At 33.6% G+C, this 18,843-nt stretch overlaps 2 protein-coding genes and 1 long non-coding RNA gene across 6 annotated transcripts in view; 1 reads left to right on the forward strand and 2 right to left on the reverse strand.

The window, feature by feature from the left end:
- LOC143063886 (FIGNL1-interacting regulator of recombination and mitosis-like) overlaps window positions 1-18,843 on the reverse strand; it is a 132,246-nt gene that overhangs the window by 52,922 nt on the left and 60,481 nt on the right. The window lies entirely within an intron of this gene.
- LOC143063889 (uncharacterized) lies at window positions 461-10,888 on the forward strand. Its single transcript, XR_012975130.1, has 6 exons — window positions 461-739; window positions 4,249-4,364; window positions 5,380-5,490; window positions 6,255-6,324; window positions 9,021-9,183; window positions 10,194-10,888. It is a non-coding gene; the product is annotated as an uncharacterized LOC143063889 (long non-coding RNA).
- Window positions 4,502-18,787, reverse strand: LOC143063887 (uncharacterized). Of its 2 annotated transcripts, XM_076236318.1 has the most exons (4): window positions 18,739-18,787; window positions 10,102-11,157; window positions 8,964-9,145; window positions 4,502-6,303 (listed from the first exon to the last, which is right to left on the reverse strand). In XM_076236318.1, exons 2-4 carry the CDS (start codon window positions 11,154-11,156, stop codon window positions 5,681-5,683), a joined length of 1,860 nt encoding a protein of 619 aa, XP_076092433.1. In that variant the 5' UTR covers window position 11,157; window positions 18,739-18,787; the 3' UTR covers window positions 4,502-5,680. The 2 variants fall into 2 exon arrangements, with proteins under 2 accessions (XP_076092433.1, XP_076092432.1); XM_076236317.1 differs by lacking the exon at window positions 18,739-18,787 and having other exon boundaries at window positions 10,102-11,581.

Here is an 18,843-nt window from a genome sequence, read left to right on the forward strand (position 1 = left end):
CCTGAGAGCTTATAGTTATAATAAGTCTAAATACTGAACATATTTCCACATGGATACAAGATTGCAAGTGCTACTGGTCGAGGACCAGTTACCGTCATTTTTTGTCAGTATATTTCATTTATCTTCTAAACGTGAGAACATTTAAATCTATCCTTTGACAAGGAAAGTGGTTACCAAAATTACTTTAATATTTCAATTGGTCAGTATTTAAAATTAACTAAATTTCTCAGAAATTAACTTTTAACGGCGTCCGATTTCGTACGAGATTTGAAGATGCCGAGGACCAGTTACCGTCAGCACCGAAATTGTTACAATTCTCTCTCAATGGTTGTCAAATGAGTTTAAACACGGTCTCAAACTATTTTAACAAATTGTATAGTATTGATTTTTTACATTAAATGTTATGAATCAATTTGGAGATGAGCAAATATTTTTTTTATCGCTGAAGCGTCGTCTTCGTTACGCAGGAGTTGTCTCTCTTTGCTCACCTCGTCAAAGTGCCTCATTTTAATTTGGCGCCCTTTTAGATGAATTGTAAACCCCGGCGTTGAACAACATGGAAAGCATGGCTGGAAGTGGAATGAAGTTGACTGACCAATTATGAGGAGAACAAATTTGAAGACAGACGAATAATCAGTCAAGATTTTACTCAAAAAGACCGCACGTTTGGTGGTGATAGTCGAGATCGACTTGAAATCGGAACTTTCACTTTCAGACAGAGCCTCCAGTTTACATGCAGGTAATTTCACTGAAACGTAGGTCAACATTTAATTGATAGGTGACAATCAGACATTTTTCCATTTGTTATCAGTGTAGGATCCAAAACTTTTCCTAAAAGGGGAAGGTGTCTGACTGACCTAAGCGAAGGGGGAGGCACTCTTTTTTTTTAATAGTCTTGCTTCAATGATTCCCTACATAATCAACCAATTTTTTCTCACAAAGAAAAGGGGGTGGTCTACCTATGGTTATGACAACCTGAAGAAGGAGTGGTTGACCTTTTGATTCTAGTTGTTTTAAGGGGATGACGGCAATTTCAATATTTTTACGTCAAACCCTACCCCCCCTTTTTCAATGTGTCCTTTAAAAAGAGAAACAAGGGTTGATAGTATAAACACAACAGACAACACCAAGAAAGATGAGTGAAGAAGTTATGGAATTTTATTGACTTGTCTTAATATTACTGATAGTTTTCCCAACCTATTCCAGCAGCTTGTCCTTTCACATTGTATATATTTAATATCATAGGAAGTGCCCCCACCCTTTGTGAACCAATTTGAGGGGTCTTCATTTGCATCACATGGTTAGGTTAACTTTTTAACATATGACATGTGCTGATGTGTGTTGTGTTAGTACTTACAAATTATGCCACCTGCTAGTCCCTGAGTCTGAGTGTACCTAACTGTTTATGAGGCATGCTATAAATGTCCCAAATCTACCTTCAATAAGGGAGCTACCATTTGATTTTTATGGGGGGGCTAGGATGAAATTTGAAAAAAATAGACAGGACAGAAGTTTTGAGTAAAAAAAAAAGGCAGGATGAGACACTTGCAAAAAAAAAAAGTCAGGACGACAATTTAGGTAAAAAAAAGTCAGGATAAACTAAAAAAAAAAAGCAGGATCGAACAGAGTGAAAAATAAAAAGGCAGGACAGAGATTACAGCTAAAAAAAAATGCAGGACAAAATTTTTCATCCTAGCCCCCCCATAAAAATCAAATGGTAGCTCCCTAATGTAGCTGCATATCTGTACTAAAAATACTGTGTTAAATGTAATCACAATTACAGACAATTTTGAAATGAATGCAAGGGCTGTATAGCCAGCCATGGTACAAAATGTTGTTAACTTCCATCATCAATGCTCCAGACTAAAACATATTGATTCAATTTCAGATTATTTAAAATTTTCAAAATTGTATCTAGAGTGGGGCGCCCATATTCGCCAGGGACACAATTTCGCCGTTTTATGATTTTGAGGTGTAAAAACTTCAAAGGATGGCTGAAATGGAAGACATATACCGGTAAATGATATTATATAACAAATATGATTATTTTTTATAACTGAGACAAAATTGCGGAACCGACTGAAAAGGACCGAAAAACGGAGAACCATTTTCGGCCAATTTCCTGAAGAAAAAACACGAATTCAAAGAAGTACATGTATTTCTAAGTAATTCTTTGACTGAATGCCCCTAAATTTCAGTTCTTAACACCTTTGAAATGTCTGCTATTCATCTATGATGAAATTGATTTGATCAATGTTATAATTATTAAAAGCTGCAGTTATTTGATTTTAAATTGATGTGTAAAAACGGCGAATATGTGTCCCCCATTGACATAAAATCAGGTAATTTCAAACACCCTTTAATCTAACTTTTCTGATGATTATATTCAAACAAACACGTTTTCAAGCTTAAGAATATTTTGCATTTGAAGTTATCTTCATATAGAAATATCAGTATACTTCAAAAACATTCACACCTGAACAGAAACTGTAGAAAACATGAAAAGATGTGGCGAAAATGAGCACCTCACTCTACATCTATTCATATAATACAGAAAGGTTTTGAAGTTTTCTAGACTAGAAAATACAAATTTATACTCATTATACCACCGCTTTAAAAAAAAAAGGGGGGGGGGGTTATACTGTTTTACCTCTGTCTGTCCTTCCGTCAGTCAGTCCATCCGTCCCATGAATATTTTTCTCTGGAACTACAACACAAGGATTTCTGAAATTTGGTTTCAGGATTTATCTAAGTCAGCTATACCGTGTGATGCGATTTCAGATTGATCACTTGACAACTTCCTGTTTACCGAACACTTGTATGATTTTACACATGATAGCCAAGTTGAAAATTTTCATCAAATTTTTCTCACAAACTACAATACAAGGATTTCTAAAATTTGGTTTCAGGATTTATATAAGTCAGCTTAACCGTGTGATGTGTTTTCAGATTCATCACTCGACAACTTCCTGTTTACCGAACACTTGCATATTTTTTCACTATTTATATTATCCACTTGCTGCTGGGGTATCATCAGTGAGCAGTAGCTCGCAGTTTCACTTTTGTTTGTACTTTAAATTGGTTTAAAGAAACTTATTACACAAAAAAAATTGTCACCTTAATGTACCCCTCATGCATGTCTTACATTTAAAGGGATATTTAAAAACATTGTCATGGAAGGTCATCTAACAGGTTGTTCGCAACCTGATTATGGTGCAATGTACATGTATTGCCTCCCTCTTGTTAAATATATTGGCTTTTATAATGATAAGCTCAATAGTTGGTCATACAATGTACATATGCTGCAGTTTATAGTAAGATGTACTTGTACTACTAGACTTCTTGACCTTGTGATTTATTGACCTATGTACATATATGCATGTAATACTGTAATCAAATTTGCATGTTCCTGTACTAGACTCTTTGACATTGCTCTTGTGATTTATTGACATACAAATTACATGTACATGTGTATGTTATTTGGTTTTTATGTTTAATACCTTAATACATGTACATCTATTCTATACTATTTATGTTATTGTAGCTGTAGTTCATCTGTGTCTGCAATATTATACATGTATATGTAATTTTGTCAGATGTGTATGTCTTTCTGAATGGATGCAACTAACCACAGCTGAAAGTTTTATATGAATATGCTATGATTTTAATTTGATATGTCTGTCTAGCAGGGTTCTTAGTCTTGAATGCACAATGTTTTTGTTAGATATAGGTAGCTGTCAGTTATCTGCGAGTACTCTCAGATCTGTACCTAGTGTCTTTTTCTTGTCAGATAAAATGTACAAGTACCCGGCCATGACCAAAAAGGTCCACCTGTATTTTTGTGCATCTGATGAGTTGAGCCTTTTTCAACTGATTTTTATAGTTGTTTCTAATGCTGTACTGTTGAACCACTGTCCCAGCTTAGGGGGAGGGTTGGGATCCTGCTATCATGTTTACCCTTGCCATATTATGGATGTGTGTGTCTGTCCCAAGTCAAAAGCCTGTAATTCAGTGGTTGTCTTTTTTTTATGTGTTACATATTTGTTTTTCATTCGTTTTTTGTACCCAAGTTAGGCTGTTGGTGACATTCAGGGTCTTTTATAGAAGACTATGTGGTATGGGCTTTGCTCATTGCTGAAGGCTGTACATTGACCAATAGTGTCATTTTCATCTCTTGTGGAGATTTGTCTTAATATTGGCAATCATACCACATCTTTCTATTTTTTATTCATCTGAATGTTTTTTTAGGGTCCCTAAAAGGATGAAGAATCTTCTTAATTTGAACTTGTGCAAATGTTAATATGTAGATAGACAACTACCATAAAACAAGAAACCAATAGATGAGTTTATAACGAAGACTACAGGTACAATATAATATTACATATTAAGGCATAAATCTTAATATACCTTATATTGACTGTGTTTGAAAAATACACTGTTTTAGTAATTATTCTGCTCATTTTGGAGGTCGTGATTTGCAAATAAACAAGTATTTAAATTTGTATTTGTTTGATTTTGGCATAATAAAACAAAGTCAATGTTCAATTTCTGCTACTGTAAACACAATTTGTTTAATCTGAGTTTGCTAGTAGACTGAAGGTTACATGTAAATACACATGTCTGCTATATCATGTACAATTATTCATTAAGCTGCTACCCAACACCTGACTAAAATTAACTTGGCTCGTTCAATTTTCACAAAATTTTTACAAAATATTTACTTTGACCCTTTGAAATGAATACAAAAATTTCAAAAAACTTGAACCAATTGATTTCTGGGAAGACATGGTTGAATATATTTCAGTTTGACAAACACTAGTTCGATCATTGAAAAGCTTAAAATTTCCTGAACAGTATAACATGATTAAAATGATTAACTGATTTTACAGAGTTATCTCCAGTATTTAAGGTACTACCTTAAATGAACAAAATATTATGTATATGTCATTCAGAAATTTTTCGATGTGAATACTATATAGCCTGACAACTGTCCATATCTTTTCAGATGATTAAAATGTTTATAAAAAGCTTTTATTAAAGTTAAAGATTATTGAAACTATCAATTTGATTATGATTCATAACATCTTCAAAAATCATTTGCTGATCTTTTACTTAAATATTGGTATATATAGTGTAAGATAATATTGTATACGTTATGCATGCATATCAAAACTTGTTATTTGTCATTACATTTGCTTTCGGATCTTTCAAAAACCACATTTACTTAATTTTTTTTTTTGGATTAGAATATAAATGAATTACCAATAAGTTGAATAACAGAATAATTTTGCATATTATTATCTTTCATTAAATGATTTGTGAACCCAGATTATTGGTCAAAACTTTTTGTCTCTACCACTTCCTAATCATTTCTTTCAGAAACAATATGAAGACGTGCAAAAAAGGAAATTTAAATCTTAAACCTTATATGCATTAATACCCAGAAAAAACTTTTAACTTTCTGCAGCTTACAACATGTACAATATACAGGTAATAATAATAAGTCTTTTACAGATGATAATTGTATTATCGAATTAAAATCAATATTGCAGCAATAGGTTTGTTATGAACAGTATTAGATTTATATCAATATAATGCAATTTCGATCCAAAAAAAATTTAAAATAAATTTCACAGTTCTACAAATTATACAGTCTGGAGAGATTTTAATTATATAATCCTTATTCTTCCATTGTCTCTATAATCTCCATATCGCTATCAAATTGTAAAAATTCTTCCCTTATTAAAGGGGTCTTTACTCTGGTACTTCTTCTATTATCTACCATGTCTACAGATGATTTAGTACATGTAGCATACTGGTGGAATTCAGCAGTGATTTGTTGGTTACATTGCTGCATATTTCTTTTTTCTTCCTTCTTCTGTCTCTTCCTCTCTCTTTCCTCTTCCTTTTCGGTGTCTCTTATTTCTCTGTCTCTTTTCTTTCTTTCTCTTTCTTCTTTCTTTGCTTCCTTCAAAACTTCAGCTTCTTCCTTTTTTCTAGCTCTTTCTGTTTTTCTTTCTTCTTTTTCTTCTGCCAACTTTACTGCCTCATCACGCTTTGACTGTAGTTTTTGAAGCATTTCATCCCCTGTTATTACCCTGGCTTCTGTAATGATTTTACTAGAAGTTTTTTTTGCTAGAGATGGATTTGCTGGAGGTAACAGCACATCTGCTAAACTTCTTGGAATTAAGTTTTTTGTTACAAGGGGATTTTCAGTTGGTTCATTTATGCTCATCTCTATTTCTTTAACATAGGAGATAGTGTTGCCACAACAGTGACAAAGAATTGTTGATTCCTGGAGCTCTGTAAAAGAAAAAACTCGAGGTACAAAAATGTAGAATTTAACAAAAGATTAAATAACTCAGAAGTTAATGGGCAAGCAAGAATAACACTATTGAAACTATTTATTTGTTGCTGTGTTACATTTTTTTGTTTAATTATTTTTTTGTATAGGCCTAAAAAAAAAGATATGTGTTTCCGGTAACATCATTTTGAAAAATAGGGTCGGTAGGTCGGAATTCTTTTTTTTTTTTTTTTTTTTTTTTTTTTTTTGACATCAGAAATGAAATCCGGAAAATTATCATGGTTTTTCCAAGTCCGGATCCGTAATTAGTTTCAAAAACTGGAAGTGTGCCATTTGCAATGTTTTTGAAGCACCTGCTGTGCAAATTTCTTGGATTTTAACCTACATGACCTATTTGGAATACCTTTTGACATTAATAAAATGTTTTACTGGCTTTCTATGCAAGTAGAAGCAAGAGAGAAAAAATATTATGTCATCTATCAGAAGCCTGTGTCAAAAACTGAGATCCAATAAAAAAGTTAGGGTCGGGGCTAAAAAACAGGTAGACTAATTACCGGATTTGTTATCACATAAGCAACATGACTGGTGCCACATGTGGAGCAGGATCTGCTTACACTTTGGGAGCACCTGAGATCACCCCTAGTATTTGGTTGGGTTCATGTTGTTTTTTTCATTTTTAGCCATGGCGTTGTCAGTTTGTTTTAGATTTATGAGTTTGATTGTCCCTTGGGTATCTTTTGTCCCCTCTTTTTTTTTAAATGGCTATTTAATCCAATCCTGGAAAAACAGTCATTTGTATAACTTCCTGTTTGGGTCAGGCCGCAGGTCCTCAGTAGTGAGCTGAGGGAGGAAAAACTTTAGAAAGCGATCATTAAGAAACTTTGATAGAGTATGATCCACTATTTCGAAATTGCAAATGAAGAAAAAGAATATTTTGTTTGAAATATGTGCGGTAGGTTAAACAGGTCTCATGAAAAAGCATCATGTATGTCGCATGGTTTAAAAAAGATCCCAGTTAGCTTCAACCATTTGTCAACTGGATGAAAAAGTTGTGTAATTTTAGAATGGAATGATTAGTGATTAGGTATATTTATAGCCTGTCCCAAGTCGAGAGCCTGTAATTGTTTGTTTATATGTAATCCCCATTGGTCAATCAATTTTCCCCAAATTAAGTGAAGAGGTGGGTGTGGGGGTCAGTGAAAAAACTATGTAAATTAAGTTTTTTATCCTACATTGAAATTTTGATGTCATCAATAAGCATGATAAGTCACCATGGGAAACACAAACAAATGTCTTCGTTTAGAAAACCACTGAACATGCTGAATGGAATGAAACCAAGCATAGCATGAATGTTCTTAATGAGATAATGACCAGTAGTTATTACTTTTTAGCCAATCCAACTTCCAAGATGCCTAGATGGCCACCATGGTGGGGATTAAGTTTAACATAGGACCCTATGGGAAATACATACAAATTTCTTCTTTTAGAGAAACACTGAATGGAATGCAGTTAAAAATTTTATACGAAACACAAAAATTAAGAAATGTTGGTCGTATATTGGTATCACATCATCATTGAGAGAAAAGTAAAATCACAAAGATACTGAACTCAGAGGAAAATCCTATCAGGAAGTCCATTATCACATGGCAAAATCAAATGACAAAACACATCTAAAATGAATGGACAAGAACTTCCCACCTCTAAACAGTCAGCAATATTCTTGACTTTTTTTTCAAAACTACCTCCACCCTTTTTTATTCGAAAATATGCGTAATTTTCATCAAATTGGGAATTTTGGAATAAACAATGAATTTGACTGAAACTTCAATTTACAGACTCCATTTCAAGAGTCAAACCCTGCTTTGAAATAAAACCTCTTTTTGTCAGTGATGATACATAACCAGACCCTCAAATCTGCACCTACAGTAATTTTAGGCAAGAAAAAAAGTTAAAATGAGTGTTTGTCAGTTTGAATTCATGCACAATTAGTACTGAGACTGCACTGTTTGGGAAAAAAGTTGTTTTTGGGAATATTTTAAGCCATTTTTTTTCAAATTGGGATTTTCCTCCAGGGGAAAAGCCTTTTTCTCCATTAATATAAGGCAAACAATATCACTGCTTAACAATATGTATTCATGTATGGGATAAGGCCATAAAAAATAATAGGTTTGTTTGCCCAAACGTACCTACCCAGAAAAAAGCTGCCTACTCTAATTCTTTTATTGTCCTGATTTGAAGAAGTTTTTTTTTAATCAAATAGGCATGAAGACTAATAAACATCTGATACTTCAATTTCTTTTTGCCTACCTACCTACCCACTGTTTCAACCTTTATGTAGGGTTTGGGCAAACCAAAATATTTTTAAGTATGGCCTAAGGCCTTAATTAATATATTGTTTGTTTTTCCCAAATCCCGATTCTACGAAGCCAGGTGTGGGTAGGTATGGAAATAATTTTATTTTTCCAAAAAGCTTGAACATTATCGGACAATCCTGCAAGCCTGAAAATCAGAAATGAATAAAATAATATTCGATTTAGTTATGACAATAAAATTTTATTATGAGTAGCACCATTTTTGCAAGGTTTGTCAGGATTTTGGAAACAAACAATATTTTATTTCAGGCCTAATATAAAAAAATCAAATGAAATAAATAGTTTACCATTACTGGTGATTGTTGTTGTATCTACATCTGTAGTTTCTTTATTTGTCTTTTCAGATTTGTTGAAGTCGGCGGGCGCAAGTTGTGAATTTGGAATTATGGATCTGTCTACAGGATACATTCCTGATTTCCTGAAAGACTCTTTGACCCTTGCTAGTGTTGTAGTCTGGTCAATTGCAGTGCTGCAAATAAAAATGATACCCATTACTGAAGAAAAAGTGTAAGTTGCATGTTTTTGTCAGTGTTTATATATGTTACAGAAATTAGATTATACAGTTCATGTGAAATTGAAGTTTGAAGTCTGCTGACAAAAAACTGAAAATCAGTAAGTATTGTTGAGGCCAAATAAAAATATATACTGCAGCTGTCCTATTTGAGCAGTCAAATTGCATTGACTGTATATTTATATGTCATATACAGTCCATGACCGTATATCACCTTGTTTATGAGGTTGACAATGCGTTTCCGTAAAATTTTATTTATGACGTCAAGAAAACACACAGGTTTGGGAAATTTTACGTCGTTCGCTCCAAATTTAAAAATGATTGTTTTTACACTAAAACACTTATATGAGTTGCAGTATATAAAGGATAACCATACATTGTCTCGAAATATCAATCGGTTATTTGTACTCGGCTCGAAACAGGTAGAAATGCTCGGCACAGCCTCGCTTTCTACCTGTTTCTAAACCTTGTACAAATAACATTGATATTTCGAGACAATGTATGGTTATTCTATGTGTGTGGTTCCAGTTACATACTTTTAAAAAATGAGGTCGGTAGGTCGGCAAATAATTTTTTATTTATTTTTATTTTTGAATGTCAAAATCTGGAAAAAATTGTGTGTTTACCGAAATTGTTTCCAGTATTATACACACCCCAACCGGAAGTCCACCATTTTTAGATATGTTTTGTTGTAAAATAAACAGTCATGATATGTTTTTAGTTAATTTTGTTGCATTCTGTTATGAATTGTTACATTTTAGCCATGTCAGATACTTGTGATGGAAATTCAGATGACAGAAATCTATGAATTTAATTATTTTAATTCCCAATCCTCAAAATTTGATTGCTTGAAAATTCGGTTGTACCAAAAAAATACATAAACATATAATCCAAGCATATGTACATGTAAATACCTTAATAAAGCAGGAAACTTGGCTTTGCCTATGGTGGCACACTTGTTCAGGTTTCCCAAGGTAACTGATAATTGGTTCACTTTTTCTTTTAGAGGTCCAAAGATGGCGACATCCAGTGGCTGCAGCAGATGTGTAGTATGAGGTGGTAAACCAATGATGTGAATGTTGTTAGCTTTGGCCTTCTCTATCAGGTCAATACTGATATGGGAATCGTGGTTATCAAAAATCAGCAGTACTGGTCTTCTTGTTCCACAGAATGGTATGAAAACTTTGTCGAACCAGTTTTCAAACAACTCGGTATCCATGTACCCGGATTCAGAGGATCCATATAACCAGTTATCTGGAACACCATCCTTAAAGCTCCTATGAGGCAGGCAACCATCAAAAATCAGAAATGAAGGGAGGACATGTCCATCCGCTGCTATGCACATGTGAACTGTAATGTGACCATGGACTAATACTTTTTGTTGGTAGCTGTGTGACCCTTTTAGTGTTAAAACTTTTTCCTTACTTTTTTCTTTACCACTGAAGCCAGACTCGTCACAGTTAAATATCTGGTTGGGTTTATTTGTTAATCCTAAAGAGTCGACTGTGTCCACTAGCAACTTGAAATATTGGTCAACCACAGTGACATTAGACATGCGTCTCCTGGCTTTGTCCTGCTGTTCTGGTAACTTTTCCGACAATTCAAGGTGTCTGTTTAGAAGTTTGTTGACCCATTTGTTACTAGGACCTTTTTCCATATTGAATAAAGTTGATCTACCTGATTTCTCAATGATAGAAATTACGAATGCTTTTAACATTCTTCTTGTCAAAGGAAAACCTCTCTCTGCCATATACTTGACGTAGTTTATTAAAGATGTTTCTTCCTCATCTGTCAGCATCTTTGGAGGTCCATTCAAATGGTTGTCATACTTTCCATTGACATGGTCTGATATGGTTGTCCTTGGTACCCCATATTCTGTAGCTGCTTTAGAAATACTTAATTTGTTTGAATTTACTGCACCAATGGCCTTATCAAGGGACTCCTGCAGGTATTGCTTTTTTTGTGGCATCCTTAAAAGTAAAGATAAATACATTTGTATATTTTGATAAAAGGTCAATGAAGGCATATATATATATAGGAAGATTTAATCTACAGAATAAATTTCTAAGGACACAAGAAATATAATTGCCAATGAGAAAACTCTCCACCAAACCAGACTTTAACAATGAGCAAACCCAATTTAGATTGTAAGCAAAATAAAATAATGCTTGAATAATTATTGTCAAGTCTGCCAAAAACTCACAGAAAGCTTGGCATATGGATAGTTACAACAGTGGTGTACAAGCTAACTGCTTTTTATCTTAGAAGGTGAAAGACCTGGATGCTTCATACTTTGTATATAGATGCCTCATGTTACGAATTTTCCATCTCACATTTATATTGACCTCATTTTCCTGGTTCAATGGTTATAGCTTAGTTTTTATACGACTGCGAAAATTGATTTTTTTTGGTCTTATATCATTTATATTGTTATCACGTTTCTGTCGTCGTATTTGTCTGTGGGGTCCGATTACTTTTAGTTTTCGCTCTCGAACTTAAGTAAAAGTGAATAGAAATTTTAACACAAGATTTATGGCCTTAAAAGGAAGGGTGGGATTGATTTAGTAAGTTTTGGTCCCAACAGTTTAGGAAAAAGGGCCCAAATAAGTATTTTTAGCTCACCTGGCCCGAAGGGCCAAGTGAGCTTTTCTCATCACTTGGTGTCTGTCGTCGTTAACTTTTACAAAAATCTTCTCCTCTGAAACTACTGGGCCACAATCATCATTGGGGTATCTAGTTTATAAAATGTGTGGCGTTACCCGCCAAACCAACCAAGATGGCCGCCATGGCTAAAAATAGAACATAGGGGTAAAACGCAGTTTTCGGCTTATAACTCAAAAACCAAAGCATTTAGAGCAAATCTGACATGGGGGTAAAATTGTTTATCAGGTCAAGATCTATCTGCCCTGAAATTTTCAGATGAATCAGAGAACCTGTTGTTGGGTTGCTGCCCCTGAATTGGTAATTTTAAGGAAATTTTGCTGTTTTTGGTTATTATCTTGAATATAATTATAGATAAAGATAAACTGTAAGCAGCAATAATGTTCAGCAAAGTAAGATTTACAAATAAGTCGACATGACCAAAATGGTCAATTGACCCCCTAAGGAGTTATTGTCCTTTACAGTCAATTTTAAACAATTTTCTTAAAATTTGTAAATTTTTACTACCGGTAACATTTCCCACAAACTACTGGGCCAAGTTCATTATAGATGGTGATAATTGTAAGCAGCAAGAATGTTCAGTAAAGTAAGATGTACAAACATATCACCATCACCAAAACAAAATTTTGTCATGAATCCATTTACTTCCTTTGTTTAATATTCACATAGACCAAGGTGAGCGACAAAGGCTCTTTAGAGCCCCTAGTTTGGTTTTGGCACTATAAATTTAGTTTAAGTAAATAGAGATTTATGAAATTTTGACACAAGGTTTGTGACTATAAAAGACAGGTTGGAATTGATTTTGGAAGTTAAGATTCCAACAGTTAAGAAATTAGCATTATTCTTGGTTTTTGCACAGTAACTTAAGGATGTACTTAGGTGAGGTTTTAGAATTTGTGCCAATGCTTGTACTCCTTGGTGTTTTTCCATACAATACAATGTGAAATATTTTGCCCCATAACACCCATTTATTTTAAGACTAAATAGCTCATGAAAGGTCATCTACCAAAATTTTAGAAGATTCTTAATTTTCTTTCTTTTGTTCTGAGACCTAATAATACCAATGCAAATATAAGGTAGAACTCAGAGTCGGCCTTTTCCGGCAATATTTTAAATTTCAAATATCTCGAAAAGGAGGTCCATGACCTATCAATATTTTTAACTTAATTTTATCCTTAGTTGATGCTCTACCAGCTTATAGTATCAATTTTAACTTCTTACTGTGTATGTAGATTCTTGATTGTTGGTCCCATTTTCAAATTGGTCTACATTAAGGTCCAAAGGGTCTAAAATTAAACTTAGTTTGATTTTAACAAAAATTGAATCCTTGGGGTTCTTTAATATTTTGAATCTAAAAATGTACTTAATTATTGGCCCAGTTTTCAATTTGGCCCAAATCGAGGTCCAAAATTAAATTTTGTTTGATTTCATCAAAAATTGAATAATTGGGGTTCTTTGATATGCCAAATCTAACTGTGAATGTAGATTCTTAATTCTTGGTCCTGTTTTCAAATTGGTCTACATTAAAGTCCAAAGGGTCCAAAATTAAATTAAAAGTTTGATTTTAGCAAAAATTTAATTTTTGGGCTTTGATATGCTGAATCTAAACATGTACTTGGATTTTTATACGACCGCAAAATTTGAAAAAAAATTGTCGTATATTGCTATCACGTTGGCGTCGTTGTCCAAATACTTTAAGTTTTCGCGTTTTTGCACTCTAACTTTAGTAAAAGTGAATAGAAAATTATGAAATTTTAACACAAGGTTTATGACCACAAAAGGAAGGTTGGGATAGATTTTGGGAGTTTTGATCCCAACATTTTAGGAATTAGGGGCCAAAAAGGGCCCAAATAAGCATTTTCTTGTTTTTCGCACAGTAACTAGTTTAAGTAAAAAGAAATCTATGAAATTTTGACACAAGGTTTATGACCACAAAATGAAGGTTGGGAGTTTTGGTTTTAACAGTTTAGGAATTGGGGGCCAAAAAGGGGTCCAAATAAGCATTTTTCTTGGTTTTCGCACCACAACTTAAGTATAAGTTAATAGAAATCTATGAAATTTGAACACGGTGTTTATGACCACAAAAGGAAGGTTGGTATTGATTTTGGGAGTTTTGGTCCTTACAGTTTAGGAATTAGGGGCCAAAAAGGGGTCCAAATAAGCATTTTTCTTGCTTTTCGCACCATAACTTTAGTATAAGTAAATAGAAATCTATGAAATTTAAACACAAGGGTTATGATCATAAAAGGAAGGTTGGTATTGATTTTGGGAGTATTGGTCCTAACAGTTTAGGAATAAAGGGTCCAAAATTAAACTTTTGTACTTAGATTTTTTATTATTGACCCAGTTTTCAAGTTGGTCCAAATCGGGGTCCAAAATTAAACTTTGTTTAATTTCATCAAAAATTAAATAATTGGGGTTCTTTGATATGCCAAATCTAACTGTGTATGTAGATTCTTAATTTTTGGTCCCGTTTTCAAATTGGTCAACATTAGGGTCCAAAATTAAACTAAGTTTGATTTTAACAAATTTATTTCTTGAGCTTTGATATATGCTGAATCTAAACATGTACTTAGATTATTGATTATGGGCCCAGTTTACAAGTTGGTCCAAATCAGGATTCAAAATTATTATATTAAGTTTTGTGCAATAGCAAGAAATTTTCAATTGCACAGTATCCAGCAATAGCAAAAAATCTTCAATTGTACAGTATTGTGCAATAGCAAGAAATTTTCAATTGCTCAGTATTGTTCAATAGCAAGTATTACGGCATTGGTTGTAATAGTATTGGCAGATCTCATTTCTATTGATGATATTTGACCCCATTCCCTCAGTCATGGTCCATGGAATGCCATTTTTATTTCCACCAAAACACGATGGTACATGCGTCAATAAAGCAATGTAATTTTCGTGGTGAAGTTTGTTTCATAGAAACTAAACAATGAGTCGACTATATTGTGTGTAGGACTACATGTATTTCGTGTATTGTTTATCTAACCTTGGCCTCTTATTCTTGTAAATGTTGTTGTAAAGCTTTATATGTTAAGGAATGGTTATTAAAGGAGACTGACATATTAGTGAAAGATGAAATATGGTCACTTTACATGGTTTTAAAACCACTATAACGACCAGGTTGTGCCATTAATCAATTGTTAACAAACTTGCTCATTCACACTTCTTTATTGGTAATAATACGACTAACTGTTGTTCATATTGGTGTGACTGAAACCCAACAACATAACTAAGACATTTAGCATTCAGATTTCCAGTTAATAACTAGTTCTCATCGGTGTATGTTCCGAAAGCGAGCTAATTGATTGTCTATATTGGAGTTTTTTGGTGGTCAAAGTTCAAGTTTTTGAGTTTTGATCTCTTCATCTAATACTACATTGTATCAGCCATAGGTAAACTATATTTGGTGTATAGAAATATTTTATGATCTATAAGTCAGTGGCGCAGGTTTTGTTTGACCTAGACCTCATTTTCACTGTCTACTGATAACGAAGTGTTAAGATTGGTGTTTTGGTCTATTTTTCTAAGTTTATGTGACAGTATTAATAAAGCTTTATACTTAGCACTATCAACATAATATCAATGATTAATAAAGAAGGCGAGACATTTCAGCGTGTGCACTCTTGTTGTAATTTTAATAACTTTCTTTAAACATAATGGAATTCTACCAAACTAGGACATGCAGAAGCTTGTTTATGATGATAAGATGGTATCTAGAAGTAAACTTTGTGAAAATAAAATTCCATTTCTTCCGTATTTTACTTATAAATGCACTTAGTTTTTCTGCGGGAAAACATTACCTTCACCCTGTGGTTAAAGTTTTGTTTCGCCTTGCTGGAGTTGAAAAGCGAGACAGGTATGCTTTTGTCGGCGACGGCGTCAACAATGTATTAGTTTGTGATTAGGTCTAGTTTATGGTGAACCACAAGTGGTAGGTCAATCATATTTGGTATGCAGTTGTATAATATTAAAAAGAAGATGTGGTATGATTGCCAATGAGCATACCACATAGTCCGCTATAAAAGGCCCCGATAAGACAAATGTAAAACGATTCAAACGAGAAAACTAATATTGCCACATCTCATTTCCATGGGGGATTATTTGGCCCTGCTCCCTCAGTCATGGTCTATTGACTTAAAAACTTTTGCTTATTTTATATGTATTATTTTGTGATTAGGTCAGTTTATTGGGCACCACAAGTGGTAGGTCAATGATATTTGGTCTGCAGTTATTTCAGCATTGGCATATCTCATTTGCATGGACATAATTAGGCTCCGCCCCCTTAGTCATGGTCTATTCACTTTGAATTTTTTCTTGTTTGTCATGTATTCGTTTGTAGATTAGGTCAGTTCAAGGTGAACCATTAGTGGTACGCCAATGTTGATTTGAGTTTGTTTAGCCATGTTTCATTGACTTGGAATATTTGCATAACTTGTGTAAGATGTTAAAGCATTGCTATTTTTATTTCAACATTTTCGTATCAAAATTAAAAAAGGCGACACATATCTCTGATAACAGCTTATTAAAACTTTAATAACTTTCTTAAACTATCCTTGGTCCTTGTTGGTTTGTGCCAAACTTGGACAAAAGCTTGTCTATGTCGTATGATCATAAGAAAGTATCCAGAGGTAAATTTTGTAAAACGATAAATCAATTTTGTTCGTATTTTACTTTAAATGGACTTGGATTTTCTGCCAGGAAACGAAAAATTGTTACCTTTCTTGTACTATTTTTGATTCGTACCAAACTTGGACAGAAGCTTGTTAATGATTAAAAGCTTGTATCTTGAAGGAAATTTTGTACCTGTGTATCTGTATTTTACTTGTAAATGGACCAGTTAACAGTACGTCCAGTCTGCAGTTAAAGTTTACAAACATTTATTAGATTCATTTACTATCCTGGATTTTTACCTTACTTGGACAGAAGCTTCTTACAATCAAAAGATAGTATCAAGCGGTATATTTTTATTGATTCTTTTCCTCATTTTTGTTGACCCTTCAATTTACAGCAGAAGTAGGCGAGACACTGGGTTCTGCGGAACCCTTACAAATTTTTAGGTCTTGTCCTCTAGTTCATATTGGAGCGTTTTATGCTGTTTTGTGTACTCATCTCGCTGTTGTATGTTATGATTGCATGTTGTACTTTTTCGTTGGAGTTTATTTGATGGTTGTACTCGGAAGCCTTTAAAAGCCTCTAATGTTTTACTTATACATGTTATACAAATTGTGACCTGAATGGACAGTTGTCTCATTGGTAATCTAGTCACATTTTTTTCATATCTATGAGCATTTAATGTGGTATACAAAGTCCGTTTTAAAAGCGGGGGACTTTCTATACTAACTGGACTGAGTACTTTAAAAAAACGATGCACAAATATTAAAATTATCGACTGATCTCGGCCGAGCTAATATTGGTATAAAAAGTCCCAGTTTGAAAGAAACCGTTGTTTGTTTCCTTGATGTAATTACTGTATTCTGGTCTATTTGTTCGATGATATGACTTCTCTGTACGTCATTTTTTTCGATGTAGACCTTTGTGTTGGAGTTGACATGATGATGGTTAAAAGAAGAAAGAGTATAAGTGCTAGTTCTCCCACTCTATATGAAAGTCACAATTTGTAAACCTAGTAAACCATTAAAGGCCAAACGGACGGCTGTTGATACAAACGTTTGGCTGCCGCTATAATGCAAGCCTTAAAAATCCACAGAAAATGACTAGTGTAAAACCTTCAAAACACGAAAACTAACTCTGGTACACCCACATTTCGCTAGTTCAGTGATAAGCTCTTGGAAGCCTCCCGAATTATTTTTCATAATTAATCAAATGTTTGTTACTGAAAACACAGAATTTAAACTGGAAGTACATAAACAAAGAATATGGTATCAGTAGCGTATCCAAAGAGGGGGTGGGGTGTTAAAACACTTATTTTTGCCATTTTTTCTGCATTTGAATGTGGACAAACAGTTAGACACCCCCCCCCCCCCCAAAAAAAAATACACACATTTTAAAATGGGTGGGATAGGTATGACTTGCAACTCTTTATAATAGATAAAAAGCAATGCCAAACGTCAAGTAATTCCGTCCATGTACGGGTTAACGAATTTAACGAATTTTGTGTACATTGGTTGTGAATATCCCTTATACACCCCGTAAAAGTAACAAGTGCTTGCTTGCTAATACAAAGATGTGACGTAATATCATTACAATGGCCTTGACTTTAAGCGTTGCAGTTTGTAAACAATGCTGGAGACGTACGATTTTATTCTTAAATGTGCATGATTTATGTTGTACAACCTGCAAAGGCAGTCTGGATTAATTTAGGAATAACATTTGTGAATTCCAAAATGTAAGTCAATATATTATTTTGTTATTAAAATCTCTTTTCTGGAAGGGAAAGCGTAATATGGTGTTTCAAATCAAGTAATGCAATGAATCAAATTTGTAGAATATAGGATACAGCAGATATATCTTTAATGTTTTCAATCTAAATGTTATATTATGTGTTCAAATATACGAAATAACATTTTCAACATCATTATCAAGTAGGAACAACCCGAAAATACAGCCACAAAAAGCAATATACAACGTCATTCAGCAACCATTTTTGCATCCCAGGTAAAAATCGGATAAAATGGCTCCCATTGAGAATCTTGGATGACAACAATTTTTATAAAATAAATTTGTATTCAAAATCGTGAAATGAATGGCTGAAACGATTCCCAAATGACGAACAGGGTTCTCGAAAATATGTAAACAAACCTTTTTTTGGTCAGTTTCTATTTATTTTTGCTACAAAGGATTCCCCCGTCTGAACATGCGATGCGAGGGTTAAAAAAAAGTGATTTTTGACAAATAAATAACCAAAAACTGATACTTACTGAACTAAATTTTGTCAACAACTTCTTGATGCTTGTCCGTTAAAAAAACACGATGACGTCATCGGATTGACCACGACGTTTGTGGAAAAAATGCAAATGACGGTA

This window comes from Mytilus galloprovincialis, chromosome 2 (assembly GCF_965363235.1).
Source record: "Mytilus galloprovincialis chromosome 2, xbMytGall1.hap1.1, whole genome shotgun sequence".
NCBI lineage: Eukaryota > Metazoa > Mollusca > Bivalvia > Mytilida > Mytilidae > Mytilus > Mytilus galloprovincialis.

What these genes read in the sequence shown, in the direction of transcription:
- LOC143063887 (XM_076236317.1), bottom strand. Translation starts at nt 11,213, where the DNA reads ATGCCTTCATTGACCTTTTATCAAAATATACAAATGTATTTATCTTTA. An exon ending in AAGTTTCCTGCTTTATTAAG is followed by an intron (nt 9,146 to 10,101) that starts GTATTTACATGT and finishes TTTTATTTGCAG; the next exon opens with CACTGCAATTGACCAGACTA. An exon ending in AACAACAATCACCAGTAATG is followed by an intron (nt 6,304 to 8,963) that starts GTAAACTATTTA and finishes TTTCTTTTACAG; the next exon opens with AGCTCCAGGAATCAACAATT.